The 17,163-nt window shown below is 34.5% G+C and overlaps 1 protein-coding gene across 2 annotated transcripts; it reads left to right on the forward strand.

The window, feature by feature from the left end:
- Nucleotides 1-14: 14 nt before the first annotated feature.
- On the forward strand, nt 15-11,552 carry LOC142618791 (chloroplast envelope quinone oxidoreductase homolog). 2 transcript variants are annotated; one of them, XM_075791812.1, is made up of 5 exons: nt 19-118; nt 1,571-1,695; nt 1,856-1,999; nt 3,057-3,148; nt 10,777-11,552. In XM_075791812.1, the coding sequence occupies exons 2-5, from the start codon at nt 1,623-1,625 to the stop codon at nt 11,464-11,466; spliced, it is 999 nt and encodes a 332-aa protein (XP_075647927.1). In that variant the 5' UTR covers nt 19-118; nt 1,571-1,622; the 3' UTR covers nt 11,467-11,552. The 2 variants fall into 2 exon arrangements, with proteins under 2 accessions (XP_075647928.1, XP_075647927.1); XM_075791813.1 differs by lacking the exon at nt 1,571-1,695 and having other exon boundaries at nt 15-118; nt 1,858-1,999.
- Nucleotides 11,553-17,163: the final 5,611 nt, after the last annotated feature.

Consider the following 17,163-nt stretch of genomic DNA (forward strand, 5'->3'; position numbering starts at 1 on the left):
CATACATAAAACTCTTGCCTCTCTGTGGACCTTCTCATCTGTGACTGTGAGTATGGCAAGAAAGCTTATGCACGCGGTTCAGTACTTTGGCTATGGTGGAGGACCTTCTGGTTTGAAGGTTATTTTCATATTTATCGTTCATTTTTACAATCACCATTGAATTTTGATATGGAGTAGAATTTTAAAGGGGATTCCTTTGTATGAGTTTGAGTTTACCACTGGTATAAACCTAATTTAGGGTAAATATTTTGTTCAATGTATAGTAAGTCCAGAATGTAGCATTAGCGAAGGCACCTGCATTTTTTTCCAGGTTGCAAGGTTCATCCTCTTGTTTTTTTCCTGATAAATAGTTTGTAGAAAATTAATGGGAAGTGATATATACATGTGATTGTACTTTTTTTAGCAGTTGAACATGGCTATTTTGGAATCTGAATAGTGGATACTTGGTTTCTGTCAAATTCATTCACCTAGAGTTATTCTAAATTTTGGAATAATTGGGGTCAAATGTCAAGGGGAAAAAAACTGTAGGAGATTAATATATGAATTGGGTTTTTTTTTTTTTTTTTTTTTTGATAAGTAATAAACTTCATTTGATTGAAAAAACTATACCAAAGGCCAAAGCACACACGACATATACTAAGGTAAGCAAATATGGTCTAGACTCTTGATATTTGTTCGCTTCTTTTTTCATTTTTCAATTATTATGAACCTCAGATACGTGTTGAAATTCAGGTTTCTGTGGGTTAATTTCATCCATGCAGCTATTGAAAGAGTAAGCAGATTTCAGGTTACATACCTTAATTAAATAATAGAATCATTCTCTAGCCTGGTCAGTGTTAGTAATGATAAGTATAAGATTATGTCAAAGTTCTTTTATTTAAACACCCCCCACCCCCGCGCGCGCGGAAACACAAGAGAGAAGAACTAAGGGCTTTGATGTGGTGGTGTTTGACAAAAAATGAAAAACAAGGACTTCAAGTTGAGAAAAATTGGATTTGTTATATGTAGGGTTTGTTTGGGATCCACTTATTTTGCTGAAACTGAAAACTTTTTGCTGAAAGTGCTGCAGATAAAGATAAAAGTTAGCTGAAATAGTACAATGAGGCCCATGAATAGTACCAAAAAGTGCAGTGAGATCCATGAATAGTAACAAAAATAAGTTGAATAGTAAAAGAAGTTGGCAAAATTAATCATGCCAAATGGACACGTAGTTTTGGAATAGCATGGATCCTCATATCTACGTGAGTAGGATTTGTAGTTACTAAAAATTAAGTTAGGATTATGGTACTTAGGTGAAGTATTTGATTTATCTATAATGCAAGTATCTTGCCTCTACGATAAGTTCTTGTTCTTCATGATGATGAAGCTTTAGTGGCTGAAATCGGACTTGCATTGGAATGCATGAAGGGTTAATTTAAATAATGATTTGTGATGTTTATATAAATTTCCTTCCTCTATTTGGTCTCAGTTCTGACTGTAATTTTGGGTTTGGAAGCTTTTGTTAGTGAAAGCCCCATCTTGTGATTATAATATTTGTTAACAACTTTATTGTGTGGCTGCATCTTGTCAGTTGACTCAGTACTTCGTTCCTCTGTGACTTCCTTAGAAGCCCTCGTCTCAGAATGATTAATCATAGCCCTTGTGGAAAATTAGTGACAGCTCATGGTCCCAATCTCTTTCTAGTTGGAAACTTAAAGTTGTGCATGTAATTTTGTGGTTTTGTGGTTCTATTTTCTGTAAATATTTTACTTGCATTTTTTGTTTGCTTTACAGAGCTATAGTGTTAGAAGTCATTGAAATTATGTTAGTATACCTGTAGGTGCTTTTAGAGATAAATATATTGCACATCTATTGCAGCATGTTGAAGTTCCAGTTCCCATTCCAAAGAAGGACGAGCTCGTACTAAAACTGGAAGCAACTAGTCTAAATGCAGCTGATTGGAAAGTTCAGAAAGGCATGGTGCGGCCTTTTTGGCCTCGCAAGTTCCCTCACATACCTGGTAATTCTTTGTTGTGTGTGGCTCCATTAACAGAACTTTTTTGCGAAGCCCTTTTTACCTAGGGAAGTCATTTAATGCATACATTTGATTGACATTTGTGAAGCTGAGTTAAGCCATATGTTGACTTTTGATTTCCTGTTACTATTTCAAAGTCTCAAACATTTAATTTTTGAAAATTATGCTGACTAAATAGTAAGTGCTAAGCATGACCGAACGCATCATAAAATTTGTAGGTATTATTTTCAAGTAAAATAAAAAAGAAAAAATTTATGAGTATGACAGAGCATTTTATGGATGATCCTTTAGTGGCCATTTGTGTATTAATATTAATCACGAGGATGCATATGCATGTTTCTTTAATACCACAGATGCAAGCAGATACCAACAGGAAGTCTGTACTTCTTTTTTTTTTTTTTTTTTTTATCCCAGGGGACAAGGATTGAATGTTGTTCTCTTACCCTGCCTTTCAAATCCCATGCTCGCTGCACTATGCTATGATGCATTTCTCATGTAAAAATGTTTCCCTAATGTGCTTTAACTCAAATTACTTCCTTATCCCATAATAATGGTAAGGAGGACAAGGTTTTAGTTTTTGAACCGGTGTAACTTTCCAATAATTATAAAATAGTTACAATAAAATTGCTTCTTACGCCGCTCTTTCTCCAAGTTTTTTTTGAATTGGTGACTGGGCTGGTTCATGCTACTCAAATTGGCATGAAGAACAACCTCATTATTTAATGGGTTTTATAGTTCAACTACTTGGGTCAATTTCAAAGAGTAGGAGCATGTGACATCTCCTTCAATAAAAGCATGCAAAATTGCACATAGCCTTAAGATTGTGAACTTTGAAAGCCAAAACATACACTTATGTCATTCATGTGGTACTGAATTCTATAACCATGCAGACATAATATATAAATGGTATTACTTTTTTAACCAATGAGTAGTTTAGTGATGTACCTATTGAACTGAATTTCTTGCTGATGGGTGCATATTGCAAATTTTTGGGAAGTCTTCTGTCTCTGCCTTCTGCTGACCATATTTTCTGTTGGAAAAGGTACTGATGTGGCAGGAGAGGTCGTAGAGGTTGGACCAGGAGTCAAAAGTTTCAAAGTTGGTGACAAAGTTGTAGCTGTGAATAGCCTTGCTGTGAGAACTCATTCTTATTCCTTTGGTTTTCTGTTTCCTTCAATTAATAACTCATACGCAATCCTGTTATCATTCTTATCTTATTAATTTAAATTAGAGCCTTGTCCTAAGTTTTGAGTTTGATGGAAGTTGAACCCACTTTTATTCTTTATGTTTTCAAAGTAATTCTAATTTTAAAAAATCAAATTAAACTTATCCTATAATTACAACTGATATTACTCAAATCATTAATAATGCCCTCAACCAAAATTTGTCTTTTTTTCATTCTTAAGTAAGTACATAGAATTGGACTGAATAGACCTAAAGTGAACTGAAATGAACCAAATTAGACCAAATGGGCTAAAGTGGACAGAATGGACCAAATTAGACTGAATAGGATAGATGTGGACCAAATAGACCGAAGTGGACTGATTTGGACTGGAATGGATCGAAGTGAATGAAGTAGATTGAATGGATTAAATTGGACCGAATTGGCATGCAAAACCGAGAAAGAACTTCCTTATTCACTATGTGAAAGAGCCCAAATGATTTAGCATTTTAGCGTAGAGAGAAGACTTTCGGGTGAACGAACGATTTCAGATGCAGCGAGCATGGCCTGATTTTACGTAGTTCCTTATATTGATTCTGACGAGTGAATTCCACCCACGAAGAAGCATAATTGCATAAGTGACCATTGAACCTTGCAGCGCCTCACTCCCCTGTTAGTGCAGGAACGGTGCCAAGGATAGATGAAAGGGCTAAGAAAGAACTGTATTAAGGAGTTATCTTTAGTTGTTAATACAACTCTAGGATTTAACGTCTTTGACGCTTTATTTAATAAAACAAAAAGTCCTCTTTGTTTTACTGCTGGACAGCCTTTGGGCTATTACGCCTCTTAGCCTCTCTTCTCTTTATCACATCATTTGGTGGTGTGGTATGCGGCTGAGCAAGTCCATCCATTTGAGCGCTTTACTAAATATGCAATACTAGGTGATGCTGTAGTGATCGCTGAGAAAAGGGTTGTTTCATTATATGTGCAAAGTTCGAATTTGCAAAACGCTTTAGAGTGAAACGCGGGTTGGTGGACGTAAGTCCAATATCAATTTGTTGTTTACTCACCTTCCATCTTCATTGTACCCAATCCGCCTGCACCCGCAGCTTGTGCTATACTTGTTTGCTCGTTTGAGAATACCCAACTAGGTAGTCTAAATAGATATTGGAATACCTAGTTGGGTAAAAAAATTTCATTCTCTTAAAGAAGATTATTCAAATGTTATCTTTAATACATTAACTCAAATTACTTCCTTATCCCATAATAATGGTATGTTAGGAATCCCAGTGGCATAGTCTAATCTGGATTGATTTGTATTAGTCATTGATATTTTAATTGGCTGGATTGTATTGTGTTGACTAGATATTTTAGTCAGCGATATTTTACTTGTAATTGTTAGTCGGTGCAAGTAGTTAGTGATGAGCTGGCATATAAGTGAGCTGGCATGAGAAGTTAGTTAGTGTTTTGGTTAGTTAGTTGTTAATTGGAGAGAAACAGAGAGAGGCTCGGGTATATAAGTTGTAAGTACACAATTGGACTAAACAAAGAAACTACTCAGCTATTTGCTCTTTTCCTTATCTCTCTCTCATCTTCTCTCATAACTTCATCTTCTTGTGTTCTTAATTCTGGAGGTCAGTTCCCTCGAAGTAACTACCCTTATCTTCTTAAGTTCTTGAATTGTCAAGAACTTAACATGGTATGGAGGACAAGGTTTTAGTTTTTAAACCGGTGTAACTTTCCAATAATTATAAAATAGTTACAATAAAATTGCTTCTTACACCACTCTTTCTCCAAGTTTTTTTTGAATTGGTGACTGGGCTGGTTCATGCTACTCAATTTGGCATGAAGAACAACCTCATTATTTTATGGGTTTTATAGTTCAACTACTTGGGTCAATTTCAAAGAGTAGGAGCATGTGACATCTCCTTCAATAAAAGCATGCAAAATTGCACATAGCCTTAAGATTGTGAACTTTGAAAGCCAAAACATACACTTATGTCATTCATGTGGTACTGAATTCTATAACCATGCAGACATAATATATAAATGGTATTACTTTTTTAACCAATGAGTAGTTTAGTGATGTACCTATTGAACTGAATTTCTTGCTGATGGGTGCATATTGCAAATTTTTGGGAAGTCTTCTGTCTCTGCCTTTTGCTGACCATATTTTCTGTTGGAAAAGGTACTGATGTGGCAGGAGAGGTCGTAGAGGTAGGACCAGGAGTCAAAAGTTTCAAAGTTGGTGACAAAGTTGTAGCTGTGAATAGCCTTGCTGTGAGAACTCATTCTTATTCCTTTGGTTTTCTGTTTCCTTCAATTAATAACTCATACGCAATCCTGTTATCATTCTTATCTTATTAATTTAAATTAGAGCCGTGTCCTAAGTTTTGAGTTTGATGGAAGTTGAACCCACTTTTATTCTTTATATTTTCAAAGTAATTCTAAATTTAAAAAATCAAATTAAACTTATCCTATAATTACAACTGATATTACTCAAATCATTGATAATGCCCTCAACCAAAATTTGTCTTTTTTTAATTCTTAAGTAAGTACATAGAATTGGACTGAATAGACCTAAAGTGAACTGAAATGAACCAAATTAGACCAAATGGGCTAAAGTGGACAGAATGGACCAAATTGGACTGAATAAGATAGATGTGGACCAAATAGACTGAAGTGGACTGATTTGGACCGGAATGGATCGAAGTGAATGAAGTAGATTGAATGGATTAAATTGGACTGAATTGGCATGCAAAACCGAGAAAGAACTTCCTTATTCACTGTGTGAAAGAGCAAAAATGATTTAGCATTTTAGCTTAGAGAGAAGACTTTTGGGTGAACGAACGATTTCAGATGCAGCGAGCATGGCCTGATTTTACGTAGTTCCTTATATTGATTCTGACGAGTGAATTCCACCCACGAAGAAACATAATTGCATAAGTGACCATTGAACCTTACAGCGCCTTACTCCCCTGTTAGAGCAGGAACGGTGCCAAGGATAGATGAAAGGGCTAAGATAGAACTGTATTAAGGAGTTATCTTTAGTTGTTAATACAACTCTAGGATTTAACGTCTTTGACGCTTTATTTAATAAAACAAAAAGTCCTCTTTGTTTTACTGCTGGACAGCCTTTGGGCTATTACGCCTCTTGGCCTCTCTTCTCTTTATCACATCATTTGTTGTTGTGGTATGCGGCTGAGCAAGTCCATCCATTTGAGCGCTTTACTAAATATGCAATACTAGGTGATGCTGTAGTGATCGCTGAGAAAAGGGTCGTTTCATTATATGTACAAAGTTCGAATTTGCAAAACGCTTTAGAGTGAAACGCGGGTTGGTGGACGTAAGTCCAATATCAATTTGTTGTTTACTCACCTTCCATCTTCATTGTACCCAATCCGCCTGCACCCGCAGCTTATGCTATACTTGTTTGCTCGTTTGAGAATACCCAACTAGGTAGTCTAAATAGATATTGGAATACCTAGTTGGGTATTTTTACCTAGTTGGGTAAAAAATTTTCAATCTCTTAAAGGAGATTATTCAAATGTTATCTTTAATACATTAAACATTTTCTAAAACTATTTCATCTTTCTATCTCTACCAATATATCATGCTATTATTTTGGGAGTGTTTAATTGGTATTGTTCCTTTATGAGTTGGTACATATTTTTCAAAATTATGTTATATTTTTAAAATTTCAAATAAATTATTCAAATTCCTCCTCCTTTAAAGGAGATTGTCATGATAATTAAAAATCATAACAAAATTGCACTTAATATTTCACAATTATAGGCACACTCAAATGCATAATCAATATTGTGTTTTGATATAAATTCAATTATCACTTTCAAAATCACTAAGTATTAACTCAAACAAAAATCAAACCATAGTTGGAAAGAGACTACTTGTGATGAGGAATTCAAAATTACAACACCAATATGTATTAACCCAAAATCGAGTTTTAAAAAACACAATGATTCATCAACCTAAAGTAGAGTTGCAAGAAAGAATATAAAATCAAGAGAAGTAGAGTTGCAAGGAAGAATATAAAATCAAGAGAGAGAGAATAATCACTTTTTCAAGAGAGAATAACAAATTTATGGAAAATAAGAAGAGAACAAAAATAGTAAAAATAAAAAAATATAGTATTAAATACCAAATTATCCAAGTCATGCTATATAATAGAATAACATTATAATTCTTATATACTATCTTTATAATTAAATAAGATAACATCTATGAAATCAAGGAAAGGAAATAAGATAACTTAAAAGTACAAAACTAAATCATATAACATAAAGTAGGGTTTTAAAGAACACAAAAATTCATCAACCTAAAGTAGAGATGCAAGAAAAATATTAAAATCCACCAAAAATGAGAGAGAGAGAGAGAGAGAGAGAGAGAGAGAGATAAATAACCTTTTGTGTGTGGGAAAACTATGCATAAAATGAGAGAGTGAATTGCAAATTTATAGTAAGATGATAGGAATAAGAAGAGCTGAAAATAAAAAGAAGATAAAGGGATAGAGGAAGAGTGATATTAAGGTAGATAATAGTGGGGATATGAAAGAGTAAAAGGGAGGGGAAAGATCGGAGATTGTGTAAAAATAAGTTGGGAAATTAATGATGGGAAGATGATGACTTGAGAGAGAGAAAAGATGATTGATTATAGAGAATGTGTGAAGTGGAAAAAAAAAATGTCACATGACAATGATGTGACTCAATTGGAGCGTAACAATAATAAATGCTATCCTTCAACTTTTAGATATATATAAATTTTTGTTTTGGGTGTTTTTATAATTTTTTCTTTATAATCTGGGTTTTGGTTTACCTGGTTTTTGATTTCAAGAGATTGATTATTTGGGGTTTCAAGAGATTTACCGGAATTTTGTTTACCCAGTTTGACACTGGAACAGAAAGTTTAGATTCTGAAACATTCAATTAAACCTACCAAGTAGATTCAGATCCTCTAGAGTTCCTAGGGTACTCTACCAAGTAGAGTTCATTAAATCCTAACCACTCTTTAATGATTTAATGGTCTAGATTCTGCCATGTCAGCATTTCATTAACAATCATCTTAATTGTTTTGTTTACAACATTATTTTATTATTTTAAGAATATTATTAATGAAATGCTGACATGGCAGAATCTAAACCATTAAATCATTAAAGAGTGGTTAGGATTTAATGAACTCTACTTGGTAGAGTACCTAGGAACTCTAGAGGATCTGAATCCACTACACTCAAACATAAAGGGGAACATAGTCTCTTTTTTTTTTTTTTTTGGTGGAAAATTTTTTATTTAGAAACAAACTATGAATATACTATACTATAGTGGCATCTCTATTCACTGCAAAGGAAATCTGCACAACATAAATCAAGTAAAAAAAATGGCAGCTCCCATCGCCCACAAAATATGTCTCCCACAACTAATGTGCTTCCACAGACTCACCCTATGAGCACCCCTAACCCCAGAAAAATACTAATGATAGTAAATCTCCCTATAATTTGCCCCTGTTACCCTCCAAAGAAGACCCCTTTCTGTAGCATAATGTCAATGTCATTTTCTGGAAGAGCTTGGTTAAGAAATGCCAAGCATCTTACTACCTAGACCTCCATATTGAATTGGGGAACAAAACATATCCCACCTAACGAAATGATACTTCAACACTTCACAGAAAATCCTTTTGCCACATCTCTAACATCTTTACAACACAAACTAGTTTGGGAAAACGATTTAAAGCATTTAGGTAAACCCTAAAAGTGCTTTTAACCAATGTGACCCTTCTTCATTTGGATAAATAAATTTTCTTATATCGTGCTAGTCTCCAACAAAGAATTAGTGTACCATCCTTAAACAGAAGATGAGAATTTAGTAACCCCCCATTACTCAAATTGAAAACATGACACCATACCTCCCTTTATTGCTCATTAGTCATACAACTAAAAACCTCCATCTACCAGAATAGAGAATCTGACTGTGGAAATGCAATAGGCAACCCATGTCCTCCATTTAACCTCCAAAATCCATCTGCTCCCTCAAATGTAACATGAAATTTCAATTTATATGGTAGCAAGCCTTTCTAAAATCTAAGTTATACAACATTTCTAAATGTGTGATTTCAACCTACTTTCAAAATATTCATTAGCAATGAGAATCGAATCCAAGACATGGTGCAACCTGACATAGACACAGTGTATGATGAAGTAAATGGGAAGTCTTAGTCTTACTCATATCATTGTAGGTTCCCGCAATTGTAATTGGTTATTTAATAGAAGCAGGCGTTTATCTCATGCAAAATAGAACGGCAGGTAGTTTCATGATGATTGGTTGCATTAGTTAGAAAGCTGTTATTCTGTCTTCACTAATGGCTAATTAGTTCAGCCTCTGTTATAGCTATAAATACAGAGCATCAGTTGTAATCTATAATTTAGTACGCTCTTCTATTTTTTATGTTGCCTCTTGCATGGCTAATTTTTAAAACAGTTGGAAATGCCAACTGCTGGTCAACAGAGATTTATTTTGAAATCTACTTGCTTCATACAGTAAAATTATTAATGGTAATCATGTGAAATATCAAAAACTCCAGATGAAACGTATTGTAATTAGTAAGGCATGGATACAAATCATCACTTTCTTCTACCATGAAGCTTGACCATGCGAGAAACCCTTGTTCTCCATCACTTTTCCACTTCAACTCATCAACTAAATTAATTTATTGCTATAGTTAAACTAGCCTGTGTTACTTTTCGTTTGATCTCAGAAATAAAGGTTTGGGAGTAACCAGGCCAGCATTTTTTCCAACACTTCTTATATTGATGAATGCATTTTTTTGAACCTATCCAAGAAATATGGGACTGTAACTGAGATATCTAGATTGTGGATTGTTGTGGCACATGGAAGGGGAACACAAAGTGTATGCCACTTATCTGGGCATGTGGAATGCTGGACTTATATTTAACTTAAATAGATAGTTTCACTAGAAGCTGGAAATTTAATAAGGTAGTTTATTAGTTAATACTACACATTGAGCTTGGTTTTAGCCAAGAAATTAAATATATATAAGATTTTGATTTTGTTTTCTATATTGCTTTTCAGAAAGATTATAAAAGAGGAGAAAAGGTTGAAAATTTTGTGATTTCTAGAACTAGTGTACTGGAATTTTTAATTCACCAGGGTTGTAGTGAATTCTTTTCACTAGGCTGTAACATACAATGGCCTAGGCTTCCTTGAATTTGATCTTTCTTTGAAAGACTACTTCTGGATTTGGGATACATAGGGCCCATTTGTTATAGTTTTTTCACTCACACATATTTTCAAAAAATACAAACAACATTACCAAACGGGCTCATACGGTGGTTATCTTTAGCACATTCCATTCCTGATTCTTCAGTCATCCATGTTTTACATTTTGAGGGGTTAACAATCCTTGCTGTAGATATTATGTGCATCGTTTATTGCATGATGTTGGAAAATTCCTTGTAGAAAATCTATATGTGCTGAATTTCTGGTCAGTGGATATTTCAACTGTGATAATACTTATATGTTGCTGATATTAGCCATATTTATTTGTCTGTTGTCATGTTATATATTGGCAGGATGGAGGTGGATTAGCTGAGTTTGCTGTGACCAAGGAGAGGCTGACAGTTTCTAGGCCAGCTGAAGTTTCAGCAGCTGAAGCTGCAGCCTTACCGATTGCTGGTCTTACAGCTCACCAAACCCTCACCCAACAGGCTGGGATCAAGCTTGATGGAACAGGCCAGCAGAGGAACATTCTGATTACTGCCGCCTCAGGTGGTGTGGGTCACTATGCGGTTCAACTGGCAAAGCTTGGAAATGCTCATGTGACTGCTACTTGTGGGGCCCGCAACATTGACTTTGTCAAGAGCTTGGGGGCTGATGAGGTTCTCGACTACAAGACTCCAGATGGGGCAGCTCTGAAGAGCCCATCTGGTAAGAAGTATGATGCCGTGATCCACTGTGCAAAAGACATTCCTTGGTCAACCTTTGAGCCTAATTTGAGTGCAGATGGGAAGGTCTTAGATTTAGCTCCTGGACCTGGTGCCATGATGACGTTTGCTGTGAAGAAACTTACCTTCTCAAAGAAGCAGCTATTGCCAGTATTTTTAAGTGCCAAGGGTGAGAACCTGGATTATCTTGTGAAGCTGGTGAAGGAAGGTAAACTTAAGACTGTGATTGACTCGAAGCATACCCTGAGCAAGGCTGAAGATGCTTGGGCTAAGATTGTTGATGGCCATGCTACGGGGAAGATCATCGTGGAACCATGAGCCCATAAGTAGTTATAATATGCTTGGAATTATTGAATATGTATGTACTTAAATTGGGGGTTTTATGGGTCATGTACATAAAAGAAGGGGTAAATTGCAAAGTACACCCCTAACGTTTGGGGGTGATTGGATTTTACACCCAACGTTTCGGAACTGTGATTTTACACCCTAACGTTTGGTTCCGTTAGCAAATCACCCCCCAGTTAGTTTTTGCTGTTAACTACCATGTTATCTTGCTAACGTGTTTTTTTTTTTTTTTGCCAAATAAGCCCCAAAATGACATAGTTTCAATGGCAATGAAGTGATGACTTGGCACATGCAAAACGGTGCCGTTGGCCCAAAGAGAAAAAAAAAAAATCTGCAACTTCACGTCTTCACCGATTCCCCACCAAACGGAAAATAAGGCCCACAACTCCTTCCCACGTGACTCTTGGACTCTCCTCTACTTTTTTTTAGTTTTAATTTTACTTTCCCACTTCTCAATGTTCCTTCTCTTTCTGACCTTACTTTCATGTTTCATCATCTTCTTTTATTGTTCACAATAACATTCACACTACAGTACACTCTCACTCTCAAACAACTCTTCGCCATATCGTGCAGATCTTCTCTCTGCAAGCCAAGATTTAAGCAACTCGTCGCCTCCATTGACAAGATCAAGTGCATAGGAGCAGTAAAAAAAGCCACCTCCTTATTCTGGTTCGGAACAAGCATTTCGGCCGAAAAAAAATACTCTTTTTTCACCTACCCAAAGCCTCACAAAAAGAAAACCCAGAAAAATCCAACCTTTTTCACTTAACCAAAACTCCAGAACAAACAAGCAACTATAGAGGAGGAACAACAATGGAGACATTGAGAATCAGCAAACAAAGACAATCACAAGCAACACCAAAGGCACTGTGATACAGTTGATTGGGACGAATTTTTTAAAGGATTGGAACTCTGAGTGTGCTTTAGGATTTTGAGATTTTCTATTTGGTAGGGAATCGGTGAATCGGTGAAGTTGCAGATTTTTTTTTTTCTCTTTGAGCAAACGGCACCGTTTTGCATGTGCCAGCTCATCACTTCATTGGCAAAACTGTGTTGTTTTGGGGCTTATTTGGCACAAAAAAAAAAAAACACATCAGCAAGATGACATGACAGTTAACATTAAAAACTAACTGGGGGTGATTTGCTAACGGAACCAAACGTTAGAGTGTAAAATCACAGTTTTGAAACGTTAGGGTGTAAAATCCAATCACCCCAAACGTTAGGGGTGTACTTTGCAATTCACCCTAAAAGAAAACAAGTTATGTGTAGTTGAAAGGGGTATTTGACCTGATAATGTGATTATTTGTAGATGATTGTGTCCACAACTTTGCATCACAGAAACACATATGTTTGAACATTGAAGTACAAACGTCAAGGAATTATATTTCATTTCTCGTTTAATAAATTTCACATTAAGACTTCCCACTTTTTCAATTGATGGTGATTCTATGCTAAAGAGCAACAAATCTCAATTGAATTTCAGCAAAGGGGAAGTTTCAAATGACAACCATGTACCAGAGTAGAGAGTAATGCAATGATTACATCTCAAACTACAGTGCTAGTGATATTGGTGTCATTTTGCTACAAAAAGGGGGCAGTTGGCACTAAGTGGGATCTCTTTGCTCATAAGTGATTTTCCTCTCACATTTGAAGTGACGCTTTTAGTCCTTAACAAATTTGAAGCGGTTGCTTTTAATCCATAAAATTAAATAAATAAATGAAACTTAAAATGATTGATTTTAGTCCCTAAAGAGTGATGACGTATCAATTTTTAGTTTGACTAGGTGTTAAACTTTTGAGATCAACAATGTATTTAAAGTTAAACCTTTCTTCCCTTTGGCAAAAATTTGTGACAAGAGGAGTGGTGCAAAATTCCTAAATTCTTTCTTTTATAAAATGATAGGAAAGCAACAAGAAACACCGATTCTCTTTTGCTGCTGAAGCAAAGTGCGAGAAATGCTTTATATCCAATTCCAAGACTTGATTAAGTTCTGCATTTGTTTTGGCTAGTAACAAGTCTTTGTTTCCAAATGGATTCGTCCAAGTTGTAGTCACCCCAACTGGTAGAAGATAATGTAATTTATTTTTATGGGAACTTACTCAACTCTATTAACTCTCATAAGTCGTAATCAACTCTGCTTATTTGGGTCCATGTGGACCCTCGTGCATCACATAAATGAATCCAATTCCATTTTTAAAGAAATTTGACTCAATTTTGTGTTTGAAATCAAGAAAATGATTCATAAAGTAATTGTTTTATTGTTTGGTTTGTGTGAAAAATTATTAATATTTCTTATAATTCATTCTAAATTATATTATATGAACAAGAATTTTTATTCATGTAAATAAATCTTGTTGGGGTCATATTTTTTATAATTGGCTAATCCTTTGAAAAATGCATTTTACTTGTAATTGGGTAGATCTAAGATGAGTTTAGTACTTCAAGAAACATGTTGTTCAAATCAAGTATCCAAGAAACAAATGAAGAAAAGCTGCTCATTTATTCTCGACAGATAGCTATTATTGAGACTTAATTCGAAACTCGATAAATAGCTCAACACCAGCTCAATCTATCGAGAATTATGATTTTAGAATTTCGAAATCTGAAATCCGGCCCAAGCTTATGTGTATGTGTAGGGTTTCTTTTTTCACAACTCTAGACATATATAAGACTTATTTTAAAAATCATCATATACGAATATAGTGACCAAGTGCTTAATTTCTCTGTAAGAAGCTACTGCGTTTGTACGCTGTTGGGTTTTGTAACCAAGTGCTTCTTGATCTTCATTGTTGATGAAGTGAAGAACTTTGCAACCAACAACAATCATTCAAATTGATGGAGTTAGTCACGTACTGGAATCTATGCAAAAGGGTTAATCACAAATTGGAGGTTTGTGCATCAAGGGAAAAAAGGTTACAACAAGATCAACTCCAATGGGGTATTGGAGCGAAGGTTCAACTGTAGGTTGGTATTTTGGGATAGGCTAGGGTAGTTGGTAAGATTACTTATACTTGTAACCGCTTAATTGTTGATTAGTGGATTCTTGGGAGTGGTGACCTTAAAATCACCCGATGAAGTTTTTTCCTTATGAGGTTTTTCCCATTTGTCAACAAATTACTGTGTCAAATTTATTTCCCGCTGCATTTAGTATTGTTGATAATTTGTTGGTGCCTTCACGATTTGCATGCAATTAAACCTAATTGATCAACTTGGATAATTGAATTAATTAACCAGGGTCAAGCTATCTTAATTCAACAAATCTTAATGAGAAAACATTTTATACTTTTTGGTAATTTGGGAATCTCAAAGGGGGAAAACATAACTCAAATTTGAATTTACTAGCATAATCTAAGTGTATATGTGTGTGAAACTTCCTCCTAGAGACTTGAACTCCAGTCCTTACTTTCCACACCCCACAAACACTTATTTTTGTGGAGTGACCACCGCACCAAGGGTACACAGTGGTTATTGTGATTGTTGAGTATGTAATGTAGAGAAAATGTTTTCTTCTTTATATTGGGTTTGTTTTCTATTGGCCAACAAGGACAACATCATCGTGTTAGTGCAGTTACTTCCAACGTTAATTTACCAAAGAAAAGAAACTTCCCAAGTTTATCACTCATGAATTGCATGCAGACACAAATTCATTGGTGTTTGCATCTTTGTACAGTGCATGTTATGTTTTATCACTTTCTTTCTAAATAAGAATTTTTTTATAAGTTAAATAAATAAGAATTGGATGCTACTTTTATTGATTTACTAGCTTGTAACTCCATGCATATATATGAGTACATTTTAAAATATGCAATTGAATGCATGTTATAATTCCTACATAATTAAATATTGTCAATATTTTATTTTGTTAACTCTTAAGAAAACATTTTAAGATTATTATTGGGTAGAAAATGCATGTGCTTGTTTATTTTATTTCAGGAAAAACAATTTATGTTACTTCTAAGTTTATTTATGCTATAGTGATGCAATAAATTTATTTCATGCATGCATTTTTCAAAAAAGATATATATGAACAACCAATTTTTAGAAGTTTCTCAACAAAAAAAAAAAAAGAATATAGTATACTTTGTTATTCAATTTTATATGTGAACTAATAATAAGTTTTTGTAAGAAAATCTAGATTTTAAATAAATTAGAAGTAATTTCAAATGGGATCTAAATAGAATGAGCTTGAAGTAGTTTTCGATGGACATAAAATAGTTTTAAATAGTTGGAAGTATTACTTAGGTCCGACTTACCTCAAGTAAATTTTTAACAAGATATCCCATTTCGTTTTAAACAAAGTTGCCAGACATCCACTTACAAACCTATGGTGGAGATTAAAACAAAATACCACCTCATTAAATTTCTAGCAAAAAACTTACAAAACAAACCCAATATGAAACTAACGCTGCTTCCGCTCCTATTGCTTCTTTTCTTGTCATGTCCATGGGCCTGTTGGCTGTCATTCCTGCCATGTTGGCCCATTGAGCTTATTACCTCATTCCTTGGGCTACCATGACCATTTACTTTACGTTTACCTCTAGTTGTGCTTATGGGCCTGTTGGCTGTTATTCCTACCATGTTGGCCCATTGGGCTTATTACCTTTTTTCTTGGGTTACCCCGACCCATTTACTTTACTTTTACCTCTAGTTATGCCCATGGGTCTGCTAGTTGTCATTCTTGCCATGTTGGCCTATTGGGCTTATTACCTATTTCCTTGAGCTTCCACGGCCCATTTACTTTACTTTTACTTTTTACTGTGTCCATGGGCCTGCTAGTTGTCATTCCTGCTATGTTGGCCCATTAGGCTTATTATTTCTTTCCTTGGGCTTTCACGACCCATTTACTTTACTTTTACCTCTTGTTGTGTCCATGGGCCTGCTGGTTGTCATTACTGCCATGTTGGCCCATTGAGCAAAATACCTCTTTCCACTTCCTTTCTCTTTCATCTTTCCTTATTGTTGGGTTTATGCTGCTGTTGGGCCATTTTTCAAAAAATTGGCCTCAACAACTACGAACATATATGCATGTAAGCTTCAAAATTTAACTTAAAAAAGTAATCTTGAACTTTGGAGTTCATTACATAATTATAATTATACATTATTTCTTATGCACATATTTTCATGAAGAATAGCAAATTATTTGTTAAGAACATGGGTTCTTTCATTATTTTATATCACCTTTAATATTTTTTTTCCTTTTAATGATTATAACTCTTACTTTTTTTTTCCAAACATCTAATTACATTTTATAGATTTTAAACATAATTAAAATATTGATAAAATAGAAAATATTTTATTTTCCTTTTCAAATGATGTTTGACATAAAAAATAAAAAAATAGTCTAAGTAAAAAATTTTCATAAAGGAAATTCCTAACAAAATTAAATGAAAAGACAAAAACAATTTTGATGGAAAAAGACGGCAAATTAAATTACAAACCCCCATTACTTCATGGAAAGATCCATGAGTCCATTTTATAATCAAATACTACATAATCAAATCATCATATGTGTATATATACCTGCTCATGAGGCTGAATAGTTGTAATTGAGATCTAATAATTTGAACAACCACGAGAAATCTTGTCCATTTTAAGTTCATTTTTTAATGCTAATTTAGGTATGCATTTTAGGAGTACCAAGCAATCGTTTAAAATATGAATTATAATTT

Source organism: Castanea sativa, chromosome 12, assembly GCF_040712315.1.
Source record: "Castanea sativa cultivar Marrone di Chiusa Pesio chromosome 12, ASM4071231v1".
In the NCBI taxonomy this organism is placed as follows: Eukaryota; Viridiplantae; Streptophyta; class Magnoliopsida; order Fagales; family Fagaceae; genus Castanea; species Castanea sativa.

Excerpts from the sequence above, each read along its gene's own strand:
- LOC142618791 (XM_075791812.1), top strand. The coding sequence starts at position 1,623 with ATGATTAATCATAGCCCTTGTGGAAAATTAGTGACAGCTCATGGTCCC. Across the intron at positions 1,696-1,855 it reads CTTTCTAGTTGGAAACTTAA|AGCATGTTGAAGTTCCAGTT; the intron begins AGTTGTGCATGT and ends CACATCTATTGC. Across the intron at positions 2,000-3,056 it reads CAAGTTCCCTCACATACCTG|GTACTGATGTGGCAGGAGAG; the intron begins GTAATTCTTTGT and ends CTGTTGGAAAAG.